The sequence below is a fragment of the Cydia fagiglandana genome, chromosome 5 (genome assembly GCF_963556715.1).
Source record: "Cydia fagiglandana chromosome 5, ilCydFagi1.1, whole genome shotgun sequence".
In the NCBI taxonomy this organism is placed as follows: Eukaryota; Metazoa; Arthropoda; class Insecta; order Lepidoptera; family Tortricidae; genus Cydia; species Cydia fagiglandana.
In genome coordinates, this window is record NC_085936.1 from 2575878 (window position 1) to 2601348 (window position 25471).

General features: G+C 35.0%; 1 protein-coding gene across 2 annotated transcripts in view; it reads left to right on the forward strand.

Annotated features, from left to right (window-relative positions):
- The window catches only part of LOC134664275 (centaurin-gamma-1A), a 424789-nt gene that overhangs the window by 312758 nt on the left and 86560 nt on the right, over window positions 1-25471 (forward strand). Inside the window, exon 1 of one of the 2 annotated variants that reach the window (XM_063520825.1) lies at window positions 15712-16251. The exons of the other annotated variant lie outside the window; for it this stretch is intronic. Coding sequence (XP_063376895.1) covers window positions 16095-16251 — 157 coding nt within the window. The 5' untranslated portion in view covers window positions 15712-16094. Of the gene's footprint in view, window positions 1-15711; window positions 16252-25471 lie in introns of those variants that run through there. 2 annotated transcript variants of the gene reach the window in all.

A 25471-nucleotide genomic window follows, 5' to 3' on the forward strand; every position in this document is an offset into this window, starting at 1 on the left:
AACAGAAACAATTTTGTTTTGTTCATCATCATCATCTCAGCCATAAGACGTCCACTGCTGAACATAGGCCTCCCCCTTAGACCTGCATGATGGGGGGTGAATGACATAATCGCCACGCTTGGCCGGCGGGTTGGCGATCGCAGTCGAGTACACCGAATTTGAGGAACGCTGCTGCCCGTCCACCGGTGGTCTTGGACGTAGTTTAAGGACATACCCGGGTCTTTGTTTTGTTACTGGTATGTAAACATTTCTTTCAGTAAGGTAAACTGCTGATGACGACGGATTTTACAAATTTATTTCTCAGCAGCTGCAAACAAATATCTCGACCTCACTCAAATATCCCAGGCATCCCAGCTTAGCCCACATTTGAAACCTGGATGACAGAAATAGCCGCTAAGTGGAAACCCGTGTAACGACCTTTGTCAGACTGAAATTCATGGCTAATTAACTGAGTCTAATTAACGCTAGGTAAAATGAGGTCAAGTATAAATAAGTACGAATAAGTAAAAAGTGGAGGTGAGCCGTCAAACGTGTCACAAAGGGAGACTTCCAATGATGACCACGACCGCTCTGTCAAGAGTGTCCCGATCAAGAAGAAGAAGAAGAAGTAAAAAGTATACAAATTAAAGACTATCCATTCCAACGCGCTACAAGCCTCAATTAGCGAATAAGCTATGCTATCATTTAAGAAAAAAAGTAGACATATATAGTACTTTCCGTTACGCATATCATGCCTTTGTAAGGTCAGCTTTAAGTTACGGAATAATATTTTGGGGTAAGCCTACAGACCGAAATATTGAATTTTGAGTAAAAAATCATATTATGTTAACATGCTCTTATTCATTTTACAATAAAATTTAGATCATTTTGATCACCGTATATCGTTACATAACTAAATATTTCTCAATGAATTCATGTTGCTGAACTACAGTCGCCATCAGATATATCGGAGCGGCCAAGGTGTTCACAATATCTGAACACGCACCCTAACGCTTTGACTATAGAGGCGTGTTCAGATATTTGTGAGCACCTTGGCCGCTCCGATATATCTGATGGCGACTGTACCATTGAATCTAAAATCGTCATGTAACGTCATCGTGTGAATGACTCGATAATCGGGTCGACTCAGATATCAATAAATCGTATTCGGATTTATGAATGTGGATATTTTCAGAATTAAACTCAGCCCGGGCGTTGGGAGGCTGATTTGATGATTTTCATCGAATGATAAATGTGATGGAGATTCAGATTTTTCGTCGTATACTAAATTTAAATTTATTTTTATGTGATGATTATGAGGAAAAGTTTTGATTAAATTCACGGTTTTCTGAAGTCAAACTTCTAAATATAATGTAGGTGGTAATGGTATCTGTAAATTCACTAGATACATGGATAAATTTACATTTATTAAGTATACTGAGTTTTTTGTTAAATTGTTTTATGTATAGTGCCTATCCTTGACTATGTCGACATTTAGAAATTATTAGGAGTAATGATTATTTTTTCTAAATGTGGTTGAACTACTTAGTTCGTACAATAAACATAGAAAAAAAAACAAGAAATAATTACGATGGTGTTTACATTAGAAATCTTTTATTTAAATGTTTCTAAACTATTTCCCAACGGTAACCAAACACTATTTACGTCACAGCCAAAAATAAAGTAATGTTGTGTTAGCGAATTTGTAAAAATGGGTCGCAACCTTACTTCAAGGTGATGCTCAAACGTATGCCATAATAGCGTATGTACTCAAATTTATAATGGCGTTTATAACGTTTTGGAATCATACGAGATGGCTCAAACTTCTTAAATCATAAGGACGTTTGTGTCAAAACCTATAACGGCGCTTGTGTCTTTATGAAATAATGGAGATAGAAATGGGAGCGGCGCCGTAAACTAGACATCGGCATCAATGGCCTTTGCCTGTTTAATTAATATACGAAAATAGTTTAGTTTTCTTTCACGGAACATATGTGTAGAATTTGATATGGAACAAACATTGAAGAGGAATCTGCAGGTGAGGAACGTGCAAGTCGTGGAATGAACTACGTTCTGAGGTGTTGACATAGGGTTCTTTAAGAAAGTATAGGGTTCTCAAAGGTTAGCAACGCATAAATAAGTGCATGGTTCCTCTGATGTTGCTTATGTCCATGGGCGGCGATGACTGCTTCCAATCAGGCGGCTCGTCTGCTCGTTTGCTTCTTATTACATAAAAACTATTTAATATATGTCCATACAGGGTTACTAGATGTATGTCAGGAATTTTGGCCGTTTGTTAGGAATGCGGCCGGAATACGAAAATGTGAGCAATTTTAGTGAATTAACAAACTTTTCTATTACCTATGTACTTAAAAACCGATACCCATATGATGAGCGTCAGGAAAAATATTCGCAAATCAGGAATTTTGTCAGGAAATCCCAAATTTGGATCTGATAATCCTTTGTCCATAGGAAGTTAATAAAAAGCTATTAAAAACAGACCTCGCTTAATAATCTAACCTACGTTAGAACCTTAATGAAGGGGAACCGCTATCAAACCCATGATTGAATGGGGGAAAGTCAGCTATTATACCTTCCATCAGGAAAGGAAAGCTATGCGTTTATGCTGTTTATGCAATTACGTTTCACCCGACTATTGTGATGACAGGGTGATGTCGATTTAAATGTCGTATGTGACAATCGCAATGACAATGGAGCGTCAGTAGCTTCTCAGGTTTTTACGAGTTACTCGTTATGTGTAAGACGATTAGAGATAAAAATTACTGTTGTTATAATTATGATATTTAAGATCGTTAGTAAGATGAAGGCAATCCCAGAAACGTAAGAGTCGTAAAAATCTCGTTAGAATTTGAAATTCTCAAAAGCATCTTTGCTTGTTAAAATGCAACTAAAATTATGTAATGAAGTAAGAAGCTTGATAATTGTATAGGTTCAAAATGTAGCCTTTGGCATTATCAATGCAGGTCAGAAATATGAATCAATCGATTTGACATATCGTCATGCTACATGAAACACATGACACGCACATAAATACGAGTATAATAGATTTGGATTAAGTTCCCAAATTCTGATATTTTTTGCCATGTTTACCGAAGTCAGGTAATTAAAAAGCATGTACACTGTACCTACACTATTCTTGACACGACAAACACTTAAACAACAAAGCTGTAGTCCAAAAATAAGATCAAAATAATATCAAATACCCTATTAAATATTACTTTCAAATTAAAATCTTCCCAAGCAAATGGTCCGGACTCAAATTTTACTACCATAAAAATCATCCTAACTCGTAAAATTCACTCATTGACACTCGTAAAGTCCTTTGTTGCAAGGACTTTATATTTGATATTCATTTAGCCGAATAGCAGCAAAATAGTACAATTAATTATCAACCCTACTCTTTTAGCTGGAAGATTCAAAATTGTAGATTCCGTTGTGATAAACTTTTGGACAACTGAAATCATGTCAACTTTATAGGCTGTTAAACGGCTCTGTGTTCTTTTGTCCTGTTTTACGATGTCGTTATGTCTTGAGGTGATGTTAACATTTCTTTTCGTGTTGCAGGTAATGTGGTTTCTTCATTGGTTTTCAATGGAACTTTGTTATTGGTGAGTTTTATGGAGATTGACTGTGAGGAATCTTTGCTGGAAACATAAATTACATACTATTACAGACTTGTAATAACGCATTCCTATACATATTAGCCAAATTATTTTTTTATATACATATTACAAGGAATCATAAATCGACATGTATTTCACTTTGACTTTTTTTAACCAGGATCAGTTTAGAAATAGGTAATATACTTAAGTAGGTGGTAGTGTAATGTTTGAGTTAGTGTGTGTAAGTATGTACTTATACTTACACACACTAACTCAAACATTACGAGCATCTAAAGGGGCATTTGACAAAAAGGTCTACTTTGTCAGGGATGTGACGCGTATGGCGTATCTGTATTATATTTATATGCCGTTGAATTTAAGGCTAAGCTAAATGTCGGCTTCTTTGCGTTATCAGAAGTGTTACAAAAATACCTTCCCCTAAAATCTTGGTATCTTTGGTTACGGATCTATAAAGTCCTCAAGCTGTATACGATTAGACCAAATTTTCTCAAAACATCAAAAGCAATAAATACAGAATTTGCAAATCCACCTACTTCATAAGGTATACATAGGCCAAACGCCACTTCAAGGTAAACTAATGCAATTTGAAAGACATTGCTACCTACACTGGGTGCCACAAGGCTCTATACTAAGTCCTAAATTATTTCTACCAAATAAATATGACCTTCCGTCTCTTTCTGTTCCATAGTCTGAGAAGCCAGACAGAAATAATGGATTTAAACTTTGCACAGAAGTGTAGGAGGTAACAAGATTCAATCTTAACAGGTTTTGCCTGATGGTGATCCTAAATAAGATATTGTTAAGAATAAATTACTTTGTAGGTTTAATTTGTTCGTCAACTATTTGTCATACTATAAGGGTTCCGTACCTCAAAAGGAAAAAAAAGGAACCCTTATAGGATCACTCGTGCGTGTCTGTCTGTCTGTCCGTCTGTCACAGCCTATTTTCTCGGAAACTACTGGACCTATTAAATTACATAGGTTCGAAGTTATTTAAGAAAAGAGCCAAATAATTACCCCCCCCCCCCCTTATCTCCGAAAATACTGGGGGTCTAAAATGTTGACAAAAATACACAAAATAATTCTTTAGATGACAGGAAACAGACAGTAGATGACAGGAAAACCTATTAGAAATGTGCAGTCTAGTGTGAGTCGAACTTATGTACGGAACCCTAGAAACTCGAGTCCGACTCGCACTTGGCCGGTTTTTTACACTATGTCCTAAATAGATAACAAAAAACCTGCCAAGTACGAGTCGGTACATCAAGTCCGACTCACGCTGGACTGCACACTTCTAATAGGTTTTCCTGTCATCTATAGGTAAAGAATTATTTGTGTATTTTTTCAAAATTTTAGACCCAGTAGTTTCAGAAATAAAGGAGGAAGAATGGCCATTTTTTGGCTATTTTAAAATTATAAAAAAAATTATATTTGAAATTCTCATCTGTTCACATGTTGTAGGCACTGCTTGCATCGATATTTTTGACTATTAATAAGCAGTCCACAGCTAAACTGGGTCCGAACATGAGAAATTAACATGTTTCCTCAGTCCAGGCTTGTCGAGCAAGGTGCAAGGATGCAACCGGTCCTCGTACATGACAAAACTGACCTTTTATAACCTTTAATGCAACGACATAAAGACTATCAACGGTAATTGTTGTTGTTGGACGTGGGCGGACCACATTCTGAACGATGGACTTGTAAGAAGACGATTTTTATGGGATTGATTTCAAAATTATTTTTTCCCTTGAAGACCTTATCTATTGGGAATAAGGCGGAAATTGTATAGATAATTATGCTGTTCCTGAAGAACATCTCGACTAATTAAATGACGGAATTGTTTTAAATTTTAATGGCGTTTAATTCTTTCTCTTTCTGGTTTTGTCTTTATGGGATCTTAATTATAAGGGGTCATCCATTAATTACATCACACGTTTAGGGGGAGGGAGGGGATCAAGAAAATGTGACATATTGTGACATGGGGGAGGGGGGAGACACAAACTTTGTGACGTCACTTTAACTTCATCAGTAACTGAAAATTTATTTAAATTATTTTATTCGCTATACATTTAAATAACAAGTTTTTAAAACGATAATCGTTTTTATTCGTTTAATTTTCTTTCCTAAGCAGTTTTGGGTTATAAAATTACTAATACTTATATCATCAAAAATATTTTGCTAAAATATTAATAATACATAGGTACTTACTTAATTCGATTTGGCCATTTCGTAGAAAAAATGTGACGTCACACTAGGGGGGAGGGGTTTGCCAAATGTGACCAAGTGTGACAAGGAGGGGGGGAGGGGTCAAAAAACCTAGAAATTCGTGTGACGTAATTAATGGATTACCCCTAAGGATGGTTTGGAGATAAGCTTAAAACTTTAACTGGATGTTTGAGACATTGTCACAGAGTGTCGTTTACAAAATGCTACTTTTACTTACCTTTAATACATCTAATTTCGGTCTAGCTACGTGTAAGGTGTTTGGTTCAACTAGTGTTAAACGATATATTGGATAATCTTTAACCAATGTTTATAAAATTTGGCAGGAACGAAGATCATTTAAATACAATTTATGAAGTTTAAAGTTAGAACATAAATCTTCTTCAGTCTGTCCCTCAATGCGGATCGTGACATTAGGTCCTTCTGTTGATGAACATAAATAGGATCTAGGGAATTCAAATCGGTTATTTTTTGTATGGAAATAACCGCGGTTTCGGTTAATAACCGATTATTTCCATACAAAATACACCTATACACACATATAAATACACATATATAAATATATAATTCTTCTGGGCGAGCTCGCTCCATCGTAGGCCACGTCTACGCCTCGGCTAGTCTGTGGCCATGAGTAAGCCCATTCATAATAATAATAAAAAAAACAAAAAATAACCGAAAATAACCGATTTGCATTCCCTAATAGGATCAGGTTAAAATCATCTTTATATGTGCTGCGCGTGAAGTATCTGTTTTGGGCGAACTGCTAGTTTAATTAGAAAGAAGAATATACTAGCATGTAGCATTTCGTGAACGACACTCGTAAAGATGATCTAAATATATTACAATGAAGACATCAAATCCAAACAAATCGTAACAAACCTAACCACATGCTTATAGAAAACAAAAGACTCGAGTACACGGTACCGAACTAAACATTAACACAATACCCATTATTAGATGAACCGTGAATAATCGCCTAGCGCCAAGTTTAGGCTAGTAACGGTATCGTTGAGAGAGAACTGGGAAGTCTGGTTAAGGTGGTTGGTGATAATAAAATGAAAACCACATCGTGCTATGATGCCAGATAAGAATTTGCACGACTTGGGATTTTGTAGTTAAATGTAGCGGGCCCAGCGCTTTAAGCGCTTTCTGCAAAACTATAGCCTTAAGTTAACTTTATTGTAAATTTTATATTATTTTATTCCTTCTCTTCTTCGTCACACATTGTATAGACATTGGTTTGAGTCCACTAAAACTGCATCAAAAATGACTGCACCGTCGTATCGTCACTCGACATTTGACTATCTTGAGATGCTACAATTTTTGGACAAATTCAATTCACCGCTTCGGGCAAGACTCGAACTTGCGATCTTCCAATCATCATCGGTCCACTCACTTTTAACCAACTGAACTACCGAATACTTTTTACACGACTGCCCAAAAAAAAGGACTAATGTTTTCAAGATTCATTCAAGTCCTTCCTTTTGTTTAAAACGCCTTAGAAAGACGCATAGCATTTTTCCTTTATATAAAAAAAATACTTTCAGATGTATGTATCTGCTTGATAACAAATAGTTTCTTGAGATGGTTTACATTAGCAATTTCAAACATAACCTTTGGAGTTGAAACTCTAGGTCCATGGGGTCCCAGCGCGCATAAGTTGTTCGCAGAAATCGCGAAGCGTCTGGTTGACGTAACTGGTGACCGAAGAGCTGGCGGCTACCTCGCACAACGTATCAGTATTGCGATACAGCGGGGAAATGCCGCCAGCATCCTTGGTAGTGATTTAAGCTAGTTATTAATTTCGTTTAGTTGTACCACTGTATATATATTGTATGTAAATAAATGATTTGAAAAAAAAAACATAACCTTATTGAAATAACTAACTTGTGATTCTGATATGTGAAATAACCTCATTTCTAAAGCGCTGCAGCGGCCATCTTACCTACATTCGAGAAGCATGGAATATGAAACCAGGAATACGATCTCTGGGTTAATGATACGGCTATCTGCGGGGAAATTATAATTTCAACGACACGCCGCTGTTTAGGGTTCCAAAGGGTTAAACCCTTTCAAAGGGTAAACCCTTTCGAAGGTTTTGTGGCTAGGAAGGTTTATAATGAAACAGGGAATACGATCTCTGGGTTAATGATAAGGCTATCTGCGGGAAAATTATTATTTCAACGACACGCCGCCGCTCTTTAGGGTTCCAAAAATTAAACCCTTTCGAAGGGTTTGTGGCTAGGAAGGTTTATAATGAAACAGGGAATACGATTTCTGGGTTAACGATACGACTGTCACGTTAGGGTAACAAAGGGTAAACCCTTTGAAAGGGTTTATGGGTAAGAAAGTTTAACTATGTGTACAATACTTTGTTTGATTTCGCGTTTGAGGCTTAGCCGGTGCGAGGTGACGCTGACACCTCCACTGACTCGATGCTGCTTAGGTTGAATCAGCAGAGTCAAGCGAGCTTACAGGGCTATTTGCCTCAACTTCGCCTACCCCCTGTAGTCTCCTCTTCCTAGTCCTTGCTGCAGGATCTGCTGGCTGGAGTTGCCCCTAGTATCAGTATCAGTATCAGTATAAGAAAGTTTAACTATGTGTACAAATATTTGAATATGGAAACGGAATTCACATACTTCGTAGTTGTGTACTTCGATAATTGTAAGGGTCGATTTTGTTTCGACAAATTTTGATAAAATTTGGTAAGTTTGAAAAACTTCTCATTCTGTCAACATCATCAACATCAACATTTATTCAGCAAATAGGCCACAAGGGCACTTTTACACGTCAACATTGAATTTACACAAAAGCAAAAATAATAACATCAACAATTTTATAAAATAAAACTCACAATTCAATCTAACGTACTACAATTACTAAGAGATGTATATGGTCTGTGTGGAACAAACACGAAGTCACAATTTGGAACAAATAAAATGTATGTAATTTCTCGATGAGTTACAAACATTCCATACGTTTTCGTAACTCGGAGGAGATTTTTTATAGATAGGTGGAAACCGGTCTGTTTTGAAAAAAGTCGTCGACATCTCTTCTAAATACCTAAAACTGGTATGGATGTGTTCCTCGTGATCTCTAGAATACGAATTGACCGGTTTTAGTTTATGGAGGGGGGGACGGGTCGAAAAAAAGGTGGGCCAAGATGGCGGCCGACCATCATTGATATTTGTTCACATCTTGAGTCCTATGGGACCGATCGGTTCGTGTGAGGTGTTGTTTGAAAGAGTATTAAACGTGCTATTATTGCTTCATAATAACCGTAATCATAACTGTAGTCGTTTACAAAATATTTTAAAATACTTGATTTTTTACCGTGCATGGATGGCATAAGTTCTGATTAAATATGCGTCTAACTTAATAAATTATAACTATACCGCAATTATTTTATTGCAAAATATACGAGACATTTCATTAGCTTACCAAAAACATAAGTTTTATTGGTGTATGATATTATATAAACCAAGTAATAACGAATTTTGTTAAGCATGGGTCACTACGCACAGTCACGTAAATGGCGGGCGACCGACGTCAATTTTTCATTATTTATCGGGTTCTAATTTATTGATCAATTGGTGATAGGCACCATTTGAAAGGTTATTAAACGTACTATAATTGATTTCTAATAACTATAGTCATAACTTTAGTAATTTACAAAATATTTTGAAATATATGATTTTTTTACCGTGCATGGATGGCATAAATACTGATAAAATATGCGTCTAACTCAATACATTATAACTTTACTCCAATAATATTCATACAAAATGACGTAAAATTTTATTAGCTTTCCAAAACTATAAGTTTTATTGGTATATGATATTATATTACCAAGTAATTACGAATTTTGTTCAGCATGGGTCACTAATCGCTGTCACGTAAATGGCGGGTGACCGGCGTCAACTTTTCATTATTTCTCGGGTTCTATTTTATTGATCAGTTGGTCATATATACCATTTGAAAGAATATTAAACGTACTATAATTAGTTTCTAATAACTGTAGTCATAACTTTAGTCATTTTCAAAATAATTTAAAACATATGATTTGTTATCGTGCATGCACATGAGTACTGCTAAAATATGCTTCTAGCTCAATCAATTATAACTTTACCGCTATTAATGTACTACAAAATATACGAGCCATTTCATAAGCTTCCCAGAACCATAAGTTTTATTGGTGTATGGTATTATATTACCAAGTAATAATGAATTTTGTTCAACATGGGTCACTGCGCACCGTCATAACTATAAATCCCAACAAACAATTAGGCGACACTTAGCACCTATTTTCTTGCCTAAAGACATTTTAGCCTGGCTCTAGAATAGCCACATATTTAGTCTTAGTTTACAGTTTACAGGCTCTGGTGACATAAAAGTTTTTAAAAGGTTCATCTAAAGATTTAAGATCTACAGTAGCTGTTTTGGGCGCTATAATGTATGTTAAGCTGCTAGTGTTATAGCTTGTAGCTCAAAGTGAATTGAACAACCTTAACATATATATGAGTAATAATCTGCAATTTGCACTTAAAGTTCTAAACGTGCGATAAAGTCGTCTACTTATAGCTTTTTATATCGCAATCGCTACTTAACTCTCTTGTATGACTTACAGTCGAACAGAGAAGTTATGAGTCACTATTATAGATCTAAGATCATGTACCTAGTTACAGACGAGCGTAATTTAAAAACCGTAGTACTCTCTAATCTCATAACTGTCAATAGAGTCATACTTATAAGCTAAAACTACAATGCCAAACGCCAACGAATCAATAAATAGGTACCAAAAACTATAAATTAGACCGCAAAATAAAATAGTAAATAAATATAGATATTTTACTCAATATTAACCTAATGTTACTATTACTATACTTAAAACCGGAATTCACGGATACTTATTGTTCACTGTTTCCAAAATTAATTGTGGTAGACCATAAATAAAAATATATTGCATTGAAATAAATTTGCAAAGAATCAGAGGCCCTTTAAAATTTTGTTTTAATAATACACATATGTATAGGTAAACCAGAACTTTGGGAGTATTGTCAAGAGGGCGCTCGTTTTGAATTTTATATAGCAACAATTTGTATAGTGGGGACAATGGAAATTGGCAGATGATTTTTGTTTTATTCCGACAACTTTCATTAGTGCGAATCGGGCTTATTTTTCCTCACGATAACTAGCAAAGTGGCTATAGTTGCTTTTCGCGGGTCACTAATATTATTGTCATCGAGCCATTTGACAATTGTTCCCTTCTTCCATTGAGTGTTAGGTGCTTTATTGACCTGAAAAGAAAGATATCTTGCGTTGTCCATCACAACACAATTTTTGTCGAGATTGGGAATAAGTTTTCTGTGACCCACTTTTTAAAATTATCTTTATTCAAGAACTCGTGGTAGTCACTTTTTTTTTTCTTTGTCATTATATGACAACAGTGCGTTTGGAACAAAAGCAATCCGTGATACCGATGCATGCGATACACCTAATACACAAATCAAATTATTACAAGACATCAACCAAATCGTGACGACCTGGCTATAGTGACATTTGTCCATAAGTTTGAAACTTACCCGTCAATTCAGATGCTAATTTCGTTATGTTTTCTAATGGAAGAAATTCCTCTCCCGCACGTTTTTTTTTTCCAATTAATAACTATATACACTATTTACAACTTTTTTCTCTGTAAAATCTAAAACTTTCGGCATGATTATTGCAGTCTAATAATAATTCACACGAAACTAGACAAAGCAATGTTTACATTGTCAATATTGACAACTATCATAGAGGGTAGATGTTGTCTATTATTAAAATTGTTGCCATTGCTAGAAATTAGTACCAACAAATTTCCGTAACATGGCGCACCCTCAATAGATCCTGGTTCACCTATACCTAGTTATTGACAGTATAATTTATTTCGCCAAAAAAATCCGTAGATAAGGCGCCATCAGTGCACTAAAATAATTACTTGTTTTTATTTACTCGCCATTAGATTTTACTTCAAGTTATCAGATTGTAAGCTTACAAAAATGCAACGAAAGTAGATAGTGGCAAAGAAAAATAATGTGCAATTACCTTCTTGAATGCCTATTACAAATATTGACCATAAATGCTAATTACCATCTAAAGCTGAAACTATCACCTATGTAGACCTACGCTGCTACTCAAATAGTTGGTAGTCACTTATTTTGCATCCGAGCGTGCGGCGACAAATATCCCTTTAAAGCGCCACAAGCCTCAGATCTCAAGGTGATTTTAAATTATTAATTACGGAGTGGGTTTAAACCAATATCAGTGGTCGAAATAAACGTGTAGACGTGAGTCAAATAACAACACAGATATTAAGTACTTTATATGCACTGGTCTTGCAATCATGAAAGCTACGAACTGAACGATGTTATGAACCTAGAACTGGGCTTTTGACAAAACATACTTAAGTTACCTGTGATAAAAGGCAAAACAAACAAACCATCATTTATATCGATATTTCATAACAGAACCTCACATTTTGGATACTTACATTATAAAATGTACTGTAAAACAATAATAGAATGCTGCTGGTCTACCAGGCGCTCGCCGCGCCGTGTGTTTGCTTGCTTGCTTGGCGAAATTGGTCCTGGCATACCTACATAGTTGTACGGTAACTAAACAATATTTTTGGAAAGTTAATAAATATTTAGTTGATTTTATTCTAAAAATACTATTCACGCTATATTTACTACATCATCTCTTTCTCAAATTATTTCAGTCACTAAGCAAACCTCTTAGGTAAAAATTAAACATTTTCTTTAATATTTTTAAAATGGCTAATTTTGGGCCTTAGAATTGAAATAATCGAGTATTCACAGAAAATTGAATATGCTTGCACATGGTATCCACCAAGTATCAGAAAAATAGAACCGGAAATATAATGAAAACTCAACGATGGCCGGGCTCCATTTACGTAACGGTGCACAGTACCCATGCTGAACAAAATTCATGATTACTTAGTTATACAATATTATACAGCAATAAAACTTATATTTTTGGATAGCTCATAAAATTTACCGTATATTTTGAAAACATTTATTGCGGTAATATTATAATCTATTGAGTTAGAAGTATGTTTTGCTAGTACTTATGTCCATGCACGGTTAAAATCATATATTTTCAATTATTTTGTAAATGACTACAGTTATGACTATGGTTATTAGAAACCAATTATAGTACGTTTAATATTCTTTCTAATAGTATCCATCACCAATTTATCAGTAAAATAGAACCTAAGAAATAATGAACAGTTGAGGTCGATCGCCCGCCATTTACGTGATGGTGCGTAGTGACCCATGCTGAACAAAATTCATTATTACTTGGTTATATAATATCATATACCAATAAAACTTATGTTTTTGGAAAGCTAATGAAATTTCTCGTATATTTTGTAATAACATTAATTGCGGTAAAGTTATAATTTATTGAGTTAGACGCATGTTTTGTCAGTACTTATGCCATCTATGCACGGTAAAAAATCATATATTTTAAATTATTTTGTAAACGACTACAGTTAAGACTACGGTTATTATGAACCAATAATAGCACGTTTAATACTCTTTCAAACGACACCCCACATGAACCGATCGGTCCCATAGGACTCAAGATGTGAACAAATATCAATGATGGTCGGCCGCCATCTTTGCCCCCCTTTTTTTCGACCCGTCCCCCTCTCCATAAACTAAAACCGGTCAATTCGTATTCTAGAGACCACGAGGAACACATCCATACCAGTTTTAGGTATTTAGAAGAGATGTCGACGAAAATCGTGAAGGAGAGGACTTTCGTTTAAAATTCCTACACACTATTAGGACATCCATAGAAAATAGAAGTTTATGTTGTTCACGAAGATAATAATACGAAACCAACCTCCGGAACATGATCCGTGCATCACGTCTTCTCGTTTGTTTTCCTGTACAGTCACCTGCAATAATATGTTACTCTTCGAAGGATTCAAAAATATGTGACACGCTCTTATGGCTCTACAAATAAGATCGTGCCGGATAATTTTGCGGCCTTCGTTGTGTAACATATTATTGCAGGTGACTGTACATTATGTAGGATGTAACTTTACTCCCTTGGGCGATGCATAATGAAGCTCGTAGCTCGTACGTTACGTCGTGTGCTGAGCTTCATTTATTTTGCAAATCTTATTTAGCGTGTCGCAATAATTATGTATTATAAAACTGGTTTTAAAGCTCTATCAGAGATAAAACTGTGTAAACGGATTAAATAGCGTATTTATAATGAATTTAAAATACTTACCAATGCTTCTTTATATCAGAGTTCAATATGTTATCAATGTATTTTAAATTTACATTCGTATTTATGGCAATCTTTATACATACATAAATCAAAGCAAATACTAGTAAAATGCATATTGTATATTTTTAATTTAATAACATTGCTACATCTTTAAATTATTTAACTTTTTTTTGTATCATGTATGAATGCGATTACCAATACCAATTAATTCGATTACTGACAGTAGTAATGTAGAGCGTTAAAATAAGTACGATTATTTTTATTTCATTCAAAGAAAGTGACAGTTTATAAAAATATTTCAGCGAATAGAATATTTTACGGACGCTAATATAGACAAATGGGCAGTTAAAATATTTACATTTGGGTATGGCTCATATATTGCACACTGGGCGTTTAGCTGATCTTGCATTTTTTTTCTTGGGCGGCACGAGGTTAATCGTAAAAAAATAGTTTAGTAGCCAGGGACACAAAAATGTCATATTTTATTTCATAACGATGCTAAAGTATTTTTAGTGGCATTTAATACATCGATTTCTTATTTTGTTTTTTAGACAGTCTGTTGGGAATGTCTATTAAAAAAAAGTCCAATGTTTTTATACGAATTGTTATTTTATTTTAACTGTATTTTAAGCATTCAGTTTAGACATATAAATGTCATTTCATTCATTCTAGAGATTTCTCGATACGTTTTTTTTTAAAGGTGTTAAACCTAAATTGACAGATTCGAACGTGTCTAATCTGAGAATTACTCGGCTGTCAGACACAGTTTTTTTATACTTTTTATTAAGTGGTATAAAAATTAGTTTTTCTTGAAAATAATTTGCAACAAGTGCGCAACTTTTTTGCATAGCGGTTAGTAACGGTTACTTTCGGTCACGTCGCGAAAAACCGTTTCCTTTTTTGTGTCTGTCGGGTTGGCCCGTTTATTGCGGTTTTCTTGTATTACATTTACACATAATTACATTTGACACATAATTACATTTCAAGTTTTAGGCGAGAAAAATCAATATTTTTTTAAATTATAGTGACTCTGCACAACTGCAAAACCTCGAGAGCTCCCATGCATGGCTCCGCCATTTTGAATTTCCAAAAACTGAATCGATAAAAAATAAGTGCTACGAGAATAAAGTTTTGTACGGGGCACTAAGTAATAAATTATCGAACCTGCTTTAATAATTTTACGAGAAACGGTTTCGAAATATATCCTGTAAAGATCTTTCGGAGAGCCTACATATGAAAATTCTTGCTTAATTTAAAACGGAGACTCTTCGCTCGCATTTCGCGACTGCTTGGTCAATAAGCTTTCAAAGTTTTACCTTGAACACATAATATAAATCCAAATAAAAAAATCCTACGAAAAAACCAAATGCTACTGACAACCTGTCAATTGCAATGACACCCGGCCAGATCCCGCAATGCGTACGTACACTACGTATAACAACACAACATAAAGATAACTCTTATCACATTTCATTCACACCTCCATAATTAAAATCACCATAAAGGTAAACTGATAACACAGATCGTGACAAGGGCAGACTCGGATACACCCCACCGCACCGCGCTCAGTGCGTTTCGAGTCTCCGTGCCGAGCGGACGTTCACATGGTTTTAGCGTCTACTTGACACTCGTACATGTCATACAGACATATACCCAATATGGCAACAGGATAGTGAACCGTGTGTGGAATAGTGATTGTGAATAGGATTTGACGGTGGTCTTTGATGTTTGGTCGGTCAATAGGCAATAGTTGACTGACTGGAAAGCATGGCTTGTGACGGCTTTTAATTGGATTGCGGTTAAAAAATACTTGTGACAATCGTGGACTATTTAAAAATATTGAGTCTAAGAGATGTCGTCGTAATTTTGACGAAGTTTTTCGAAAGAACGCGCGCTCGCAATTGGAGCGCTAAATTTGAAAATATCGTTCGATTTTCGAATAAAAATGCTGGCCGTAAAGAATTTCTTCATGCCCGAGAAGCGGGTGGACTCGCCTCGTTTCTCGAGAATGCCAGAAGCATTGATGAGGTCCATTAGGAGGAGGTCGTTACGGGTGAAGCGGACCAAGTCGCTGGTGCTTGTCAGCGAGAAACGGAAGTCCGGTGAGTGGTAGCGTATGGTATGCCATTTGTTTTTTTTTATAATTTCCGATGTTCATGTGTATTTAAGTTTTAACTTGTCTTAATAAAAATAATAAAAAAATAGTATACTATAACTTATTGGTCTAAATTGAGCTAAGCTTACTTATGTACAACTTTTACTACTCTACGTAGGTATTATATATAATTTCAATGCAAAATTGTGATGATATCCTGGTGACTGAGACCGAAATAATTAACTTCTCATTAATCGCCTTGATTAAACAGAAGTAGATGGCTGATGAAAAAAAAGTTCATGCGGCGATACGAGTTAGTATGAAAATTTTTGTTTAAAACAAATAATAGTTATTTAATATAAGAAAGATTGACGCAGATATCTTTCTTTATCGTTTCCCGGTTGATATCTTACTTTTACTTCCTGCCTTTTTAAACATTTTAAAGTCAAGATTAAAAAGTTAAAGCGATATCCGTGATGTATCGAATTAGTAACAGCAGTATCCGCTCTGTTGAATAATTAATTTATGTATTTATACGATTATGTCCAGGAAGTAATGAACGGAATACTAAAGTGACCTACCGCCGGGTTAGGTAAACCGATGCTTTATAGTTGAATCATCGAGAGCGTGGAATTGCATATGTAGTAGTATTGTTTGTTTACATGCATTCTATATTTGAATTTTCTATTTTCTTGTTGCAACCACTACAAATGCAATTCCATCTTCTCGATAATTCAACTATACTTAGGTTTTAGATGGTTTCCGAGACCTAGGTCGTAACTTGAGTAACAGTAATTAAACAATGAGGCGTTTGAAGCCAACTGCTACTTTCGTAGTTTACGGAGCATTTGGTACTTGCTTTCCTTTCCTGTTGAGTTTTTGGAACTGCTTACATTTTACAGTTTTACGCGGAAACTCGTATGCGTAGCTTCTAGCCGCCCAGAGCCCTATAAAAAGGTCTCTTGTTCCATTCTAATTTGAATCTTTGTTTTGACAAATAAAAGCATAATAAAAAAAAAAAGCAAAAATAATTATTTACGTCAATCAATATTCCACACATTCTATTCAAGGAAGATAACAGAACTTCTTTATTTATACGTGTAATAAGTGTTTTAATATTTTTTGGCAATTTAAGTCGTAAATCACACGGAAAAACTTACTAACAGTCAAATGAACATTAAATCTGTTTAAATATTGTAAATTTTTTAGTCATAAATAAACTCAAAAATAAGCAAAATTATAATCGCATGAATCTTACACTTAGGTATAACCGGATTTCGCGTCTTCAATCTAGATTCTAGATAATAGAGATTCTAATATTTAGGTTAAAAGGAATTTTAAATTTAAAAGAGTAACCAGAGAAAAAACTCCATTAAAAATAATCACAAATTAAACAGCACAATAAATATTATAACAGCAAACCAATCAGTACCTATTTAATTCATCAATATGCTTGATCCGATCTCATTAATTGCAAATCGTGGCATATTGTAGTTGTATGACATCAGCAGCCTTCTTGGAGTCATTGAACAATCTTGAATGAACGTAATCATGATTACCTATTGTTCGACCCGATGACGCATTATGGCCAAAAGTTAAAGACGTCTCTTGGACTATTTATTTATACGGGTGACTCTTAAAAATGCTTAAAACAGACTAACAACTGGAAATCGCAATAAGCTGAAATAATTTTGAGCCAAAACATTAAATCTAAACTACTCTAAATTTTCAGCTAAAATTGACGACCATTACCTGCATGGCTGTATTTTACGAATAACCACAGTATAACTAACCGAACATACTTTGAATGATACTCGTATGGCTTACAAATACTAAAATAAAATCAGCATTAGTTTATCCAAACTAGTTGGAAATATTTATTCAAAACATGCTCAACATCACTTCTACTAGACTATGCAAATTTTCTTTATTTTGTTTTTTCTTTATTTACCTACCTATACCGAATTATCAAGGTTTTTTTAATACGGAATGAGACGAAACTGCGCACAATTTGAGACTAGGTGAATCCTCGTGACAAACTCGTATGAATATTAATAATAATATAGTGCTAAGCCCAAGAGAGAACTGTTGATGCTTATAAGAAACTTAATCGTTCACTTACACTAGTAACAAACTGACATACATAATTCAATGTCCCGGCTAATTTAATCCATACTAGGTTAAATAGATTTCTAAGTTGATGAGTAATGACATTTGCGCAGACTTATAAAATCATACGGCTAAATCTGGTACTAGCTCAAAGTTATGCTTTTTAACACCTCTTATATGTTGGTAGCGCCGCAGCCATCGGCAAAAATAACTTTGTTGCGTTAACGTCACAAACTCGTCTATTGAAGTTGAAGAAATCTGGAACTATCTTATTTTCATAATAACTTAGCTACAATAGTTGGACAGTAGCAATGCGGTTAACCGCATAGATAACATTGTAGCCGTGATAAAGAGAAAATCGGTGATTTTGTCATCTTATTACCTTTAGAAAACGGTATACATTATTCATTGCACGAAAATCTAAGCGTAATATCACGTAACTCTGCTTTTTGCTTCCTTGAGCACGAATAGTTTTTACCCGAAGTAATTTAAGTTGGGAAAAACGCGGAATCAAGCAAAAATGTCTCTTAATCCTTGCTAGGAAAAGCATTTGATACAAGAATCGTTACGATGGTATAATATCGATGTCGTGTTGAGAAAAACAGAAGTAACTGCTAAAGTCGTTATGCGTCTTGATGACTTGACACTTTAATACGTCTAGGTACTTAAGGAAGTCTGATTGCGAGAAGCAAATAAGGAACAATTAGAACTTTGATGAGAATCTTAGCTCTGCGTGAAGACATGTTTGAATTTCTTCGCAGATGTATGACGACGATCGTAAAAGCAACATACACTTTTGAACATAGATGATCCTTCTGTCTATACTAATAAGGTTTACCAGATGTCAGTGTCAATGGTATATGTAGCACAAGTATGGCACATTGCCCGTCTTCCCATGGGAACTTTTCTAAGTAAACAATAGCATATGTGGCAGCGAAAACATTGCAAGAATAACTGAAAGCTGAACAAAAGAAAATATTTTGAACTGTTTTCTTTTTAATCGGTTTCTGATTATTGGCGCTTATGGCACAAAAATTGCCTGTATGACAAATTTAAAGGACCTTTAAATCTACAATCGAATAGGTGTTGGAGGTATAGATTTATATTTTTTGTTTCTAATAGGCTCTCAACAAGCTAGAAGTCTTCAGAAGTCGTACATGAAAAGTGTTAAGTTGGCTCTCCAGCCAAACCCACATAAAGGTTACTTCATATCTAAAAATTCAGCTTCAGTTGTGTTAATTCTTGAGAACTTTATAGGTAAGTGAGTCGATTTTTTTGGTGAATTGAATGACTCGCAAATAACTCCAGTATGTCAATTTATTTTATATAGGTAATTTTTTTCACTAAATAAATAGAGTTAGACCAAGAAAAGTCTACGTGTACTATCAAAATCGTTGCAGACTTGTCTTGGTCTAACTCTTTTAACCATTTGACTTCTCTTTCAATCAAGTATCTAACCCAAACTTTAACAAATTGGCCTCAAGCGAAAGGTGCCGTAACTCAAATGTAAATTAACAGGCTTAATCAATTAAGCGATGGAGGTGATAACGTAATTGGGACGTTCGTGGCCGATCAGAGGGCAGACGGGGAATGACCTGGGCTAGAACGGCGAAAATCGAAGTTGGCAAAATGCGGGGATTTTTCTCTGTCACTCTAATTACGCCTTGATTGGAGTAAAAGAGAAAGATCCCCGCAATTTGCGAATTTCGGTTTTCGCGGTAGCCCCTCTGAGACGGCTTTAGATTAAAATGTTGTTAACACCGTTAGGTAGTATGGCGCTTATAACATTTTAGTTTTCAGGTGTTTTTTTTAATTAGCCTTTTTTGAGGTTTGAGGGAATCTTGGTTATATTATAAGTTAACAGAATATTATCATGGTAGCCACTCTAATTTATTTATAAAAGTCCGATAGTTGACCACTAAATTGAAATATGCCTTTTCTCCTGACGCATAAAAGTAATAATTTTTTTATCATGATTTTACGTGGAGATAACTTACGGATTTTGGGTTACCCTTTGTTTAAGCGGCGAATAATATAATTCAGCGATATATTTCATAAGAAAAAAATGTAGGTATCTTTAAAACAGCATTGATGAAGGGAATGAAGATTTCTGAATCAGTCATTTAGTGAGCAGTTAATTAGGTTGTTTATCCTATCAATATGAAAGTGGAATCCAAAAACACGTACAAAAACAATACAAAATATACGCCAATGCAAATAATACGCCTTTGTAAGGCTGGATATGGCAAACATGAACCTGTTATTTATTACCAAGACCTTTGTTAACCCATTTTAACCTTGCAATAAAATATTTTGATTTGATTTGAAAAAAAAAACCTTTAACAGCGTGAGCAGTTTGAAATATTACGTAGTAGCTGTGCAACGACTTTTGCATCTCAAAACTGTCAATAAGAACACTAGCGACCTCTATGTCCCTCCAGTCGCCTTCAAAACCGAAGGAGACAGTTGGACCTACATTTCACCTGTATCGATAACATGTCAAAGAACCTCTTTATTGAATTTAGGGGACGTTTAGATCGGTATGCAGATCAAATTCACCCATTGGGCATTCTCTCGTAAGTTTATCAATAGATAGACGCTATAGACAGACTTGTATTATGTGGGTCTTAGATACCATTTCTCATTGTCTAGCTACGCTATTGAAATTATTAATAATGTATCTACTTACACTTAGATACTTTAAATTTAAAGGTAATCCGTCTAATCTAACTTTGTATTGACTACTTAAACATAACAAAGTGAAGTAATACTCTCATTTAGAAACGTCATATTTTCATAGAATTTTGACATGAATGATGACATCGCCACACTTTGTCATTGCAGAGTTAGCCTGGTCCGACACTATTACAATTTCTATACGAATCGAGAATGACGTAAAACGAATATTTACAGAAAGATAATCTATTGTTATAGAACTTGCAGCCATATTAATCAAATAACCATATGTTATTACTGCATAATGACGCCATCATACATTCATGTAACACACCTAAACTAATATTGGTTATTTCAATGCCTGTAATAAATACCTTTTTATACGTGACAGTGATACATTTCTAGAATCTAGTTTCTATTTGATTTCAAAATATGTTAATGCTGTTTTAATATACTAGTATTTCATTTCATTACCAGCAAAACAAACATTATGAAAAAATAGGTAAATAGGTACTTAATTAAACATTTTGATAAAGCAAAAAGTTTCGTTAAATCATTTTATATTTTATCGAAAATTAACATTAAATGTAATTTACGACAGTTCACCTTTAATTAAATTTTATTAGGTACTTATTTAATGTTTATAATTGATAAACCATTGAATTTCAAAGAATTATTTTGTTAAGTTGGAGCTATTTTTAGTACCCATATATCAAAAAAAATATTTAATCTATGGTTAAATCTCTATTATGGTGATTATTAGTTGAATCCTTCCTGTCAATCTTTTTCGCATTATTTTGTTTATAAAAAATAATCCTTTTTTTTGACCATAGGGTTAAACCCATTGGCTAGGCCGAATAAAAAGGGCAAATATTTTTTAATCGAAAAAAAAAAGGAATTGCTGGTAAGTGTGGTAAGTACATATTTGGTTAAATCGTAAAAAACGCCAAGTTTCCTTAGCAACCAATAAAAATAACCGCCCACAACGACCCTAACCTCTAAACAATTTACCCCGCACCTGCGCACGCGTTCCTATCGCATAACCTGGGAGAGTCGTTGGACTCAACCACATTAAAACCTTGACACACGTAAAAGATGAAAAATAGTGCGCCCTAGGAAAAGGGAGGGTTAAGCTTCAGATTTCTTTACTTCTACATTTCTATGGATGTTCTCAATTAGGAGATCTTTGATTCTTTTTATTAAATAAAAAGAAAGGCATAAATTTTATGCTGATGAATGATAATATAAATATGTTGGTAGGCTGTTTTGTGCAGTCGGTTATTGCAATTTTTGTTATGGGACTCAAGACATCAAATCATATTCCAATAAATAACTGTATTACCTCGACTCGAAAAGTTCTGTACAACAGTGTGTGTTTTTTACTTAATCGGAGTAATTACCGACTCTACTCGAAATTCTCAAAAAAAAAAATTAATCTCCTCTTCTTCTTCGAAGAATACTTCAGAATGGTCGTGGCCATTATGTAGACTTTTGAGCGACTCGTTTAACGACACGTCGCCATTCCTCCCGTAGAGCTGCTTTCCGTGAGCATTCGCTTACTGTGGCCGACACACTGGCTTTGATTTGGTCCATCTCATTGGCGATCTTCCTTTAGCCCTGTCACCTCCCACTCTTCCTTGCACAACTAGACGTTCTATGGATGTTCCCTCTCGCCCCTAACTCTGGGCCCGATTCGAATTATGAAAAAGACATCTATTAGACATCTTTTAGACATCACCAAGATACGATAACGATATGTTTAAGATCTAACCTGTCAAATTTGACATTTGCGCGATTCTGGAGATACTCTTGAACGAGTTCCACAGGAAATGACTTAGAGGTCTAATTCACATCTAATAGATATCTTACTCTCTATCTAACGTAAAAGTGACATTGGTTGCCAGAATTGCGCTGCAAAAGAGAACTAGTTGACATCTAAACTATGACGTATCTAGAATGGATCTAGTACGTGTCGTCTCTTGTGAATATCTTGAAGTTCGAATACGGCAGTCTCTCTTATATCGGTTGGGTCAGCTTTAGACTCGCCAACGCTTCGTGACCAACTTTTATAATACAGACGCGTGCCAAACATAAAGTGACATTCCATTTTCAACTGCAGCTGCAATACTGTTCATTTTCTATGGAAATTGACAATGACAGCGACGCGTTTCCATAGTAAAATGAACAGTATTGCAGCTGCGGTTGGAAATGGAATGTCACTCTAAATGTCACATATAACGTTACAACACTCCACTGTAACCTGCCCTTTCACCCCAAAGTCACTCAAAACGTTCCTTCTTTATTAACGGACCATTTTACACTGGTCGAGTCTAATGGCTAATTATCTCGTGCTTTTTTCAAAGGACATTCGTTATGCTAATTTAGTAATTGAAGTTGCGGAAAAAAGGGAGTATGATTAGGATCGAAATAGTTATAATTAGGGTGATTGAAGAATAAATTCCTCAAAGCATAGTATTCTTAAAAAGTGGGTACGGTGCCAGGGTTTACCCTTGAATTGCCGACAGACATTTCATCGAATGTTATTTCGAAGACAACGTTTCAAGTATTTTCATTTCATCGACAAGTCATTGCGTCGAAGAATTGATACTAGTAAATTTAAATCTAGGACTTTTAATTGGCACTCGAGTTATTTCGTATATAGTTTATATCGTGGTATTTCTTTACGGGTTTTCTTATTTCATTTTCGATTGCATTTCATACAATTTATTACGCATAAAATTATTTCAAAATGTAATATTTGACTTTGATAGCCGTGCGTTTCTGTGTGGGGTCGCAGTTCTAACCTAACCTAAACCTACTTTGAAAGACGTTCGTTTCTGTGTGGGGTCGCAGTTCTAACCTAACCTAAACCTACTTTGATAGCCGTTCGTGTCTGTGTGGAGTCGCAGTTCTAACCTAACCTAAACCCACTTTGAAGCCGTTCGTTTCTGTGTGGGGTCGCAGTTCTAACCTAACCTAAACCCACTTTGAAAGCCGTTCGTTTCTGTGTGGGGTCGCAGTTCTAACCTAACCTAAACCTACTTTTAAAGCCGTTCGTTTCTGTGTGGGGTCGCAGTTCTAACCTAACATAAACGTACTTTGAAAGCCGTTCGTTTCTGTGTGGGCTCAGTTCTAACCTAACCTAAACCCACTTTGAAGCCGTTCGTTTCTGTGTGGGGTCGCAGTTCTAACCTAACCTAAACCCACTTTGAAAGCCGTTCATTTCTGTGTGGGGTCGCAGTTCTAACCTAACCTAAACCTACTTTTAAAGCCGTTCGTTTCTGTGTGGGGTTGCAGTTCTAACCTAACCTAAACCGACTTAGATAGCCGTTCGTTTCTGTGTGGGGTCGCAGTTCTAACCTAACCGAAACCTAAAATTGTTACACCAGAAAAATTTATAAATGAGTAGTACGACATATAAAAATGTATTAAAGCAATACGTCGAACAAATGAATTGCAATGTTTAGTAGTTGTGCCAATTAAAATAATTTGAAACGAATCAGCGATCAAGTAATATTCGTTGAATAGTATTTCTACGCAGTAAGAAAAATTGAAATAAATAGTATATGAAACAAAATAACGCGAAACAATATTACTAGTACTAACGTTTCGATGAATCGTTGTCGATGAAATAATATTCGATGAAAAATTTGTCGGCAAAACAAGGGTACACCACGGTGCCAGATGTCATCTAGAAATCTTTAAGCACTATTATTACTTACTACTTTAATCTATACACTTTTTTTTATGTAGGTTCACGAAGGACAGTTGACTTACACTCGTAGGTACCTAATACTTCATTTTTATTTACTTTATATGGTCGTATTTAAATTATAGAGGTGGCCACTGACGAGCCTTCCAATAGTCCAAATAGCGTAGCTGCAATCCAAAATCGGTCCGTGAATTTTTTTTTTATTATTAGAAATGGGCGACTGGGCGAATGGGAATGTCAAAAACGTACAGTGTTTAATATTAGGATGCCGTCCATTTGGATGAATCCATTGTAACGGCATCCAATTGGAAGGCTCGTCAGCGGCCTGCTTAATTTTAATAAAATAGGGTTAAAATTATAATTTTATTTTTGTTTTCACTGAATGACACTAAATTTAACATTGTTGGCCACAAGTATGGAAAATCATAAGGAAAATAAAATAATCTATGTAATATGGTGTTTTAACTGCAAATTCCTCAAATGTAATAAAAATATTAGGTCATTAGTATGGCGACTAGCAATTTAAGTATGATTAATTTTATTGATAACGCCTACAACTGATTTGTCAAGTTTATTTCCATTTATATGTTATTTATACTCAATTTATTTATAGATAAGCACTAATTAACATTAAAAAATACGCCAGTAGGTAAAATATCGATAATACGTGATTTGTGTCTCCGTAAGTCACACCAATAAATCGCCTCACTTTGCAATTCAAACCCTATTA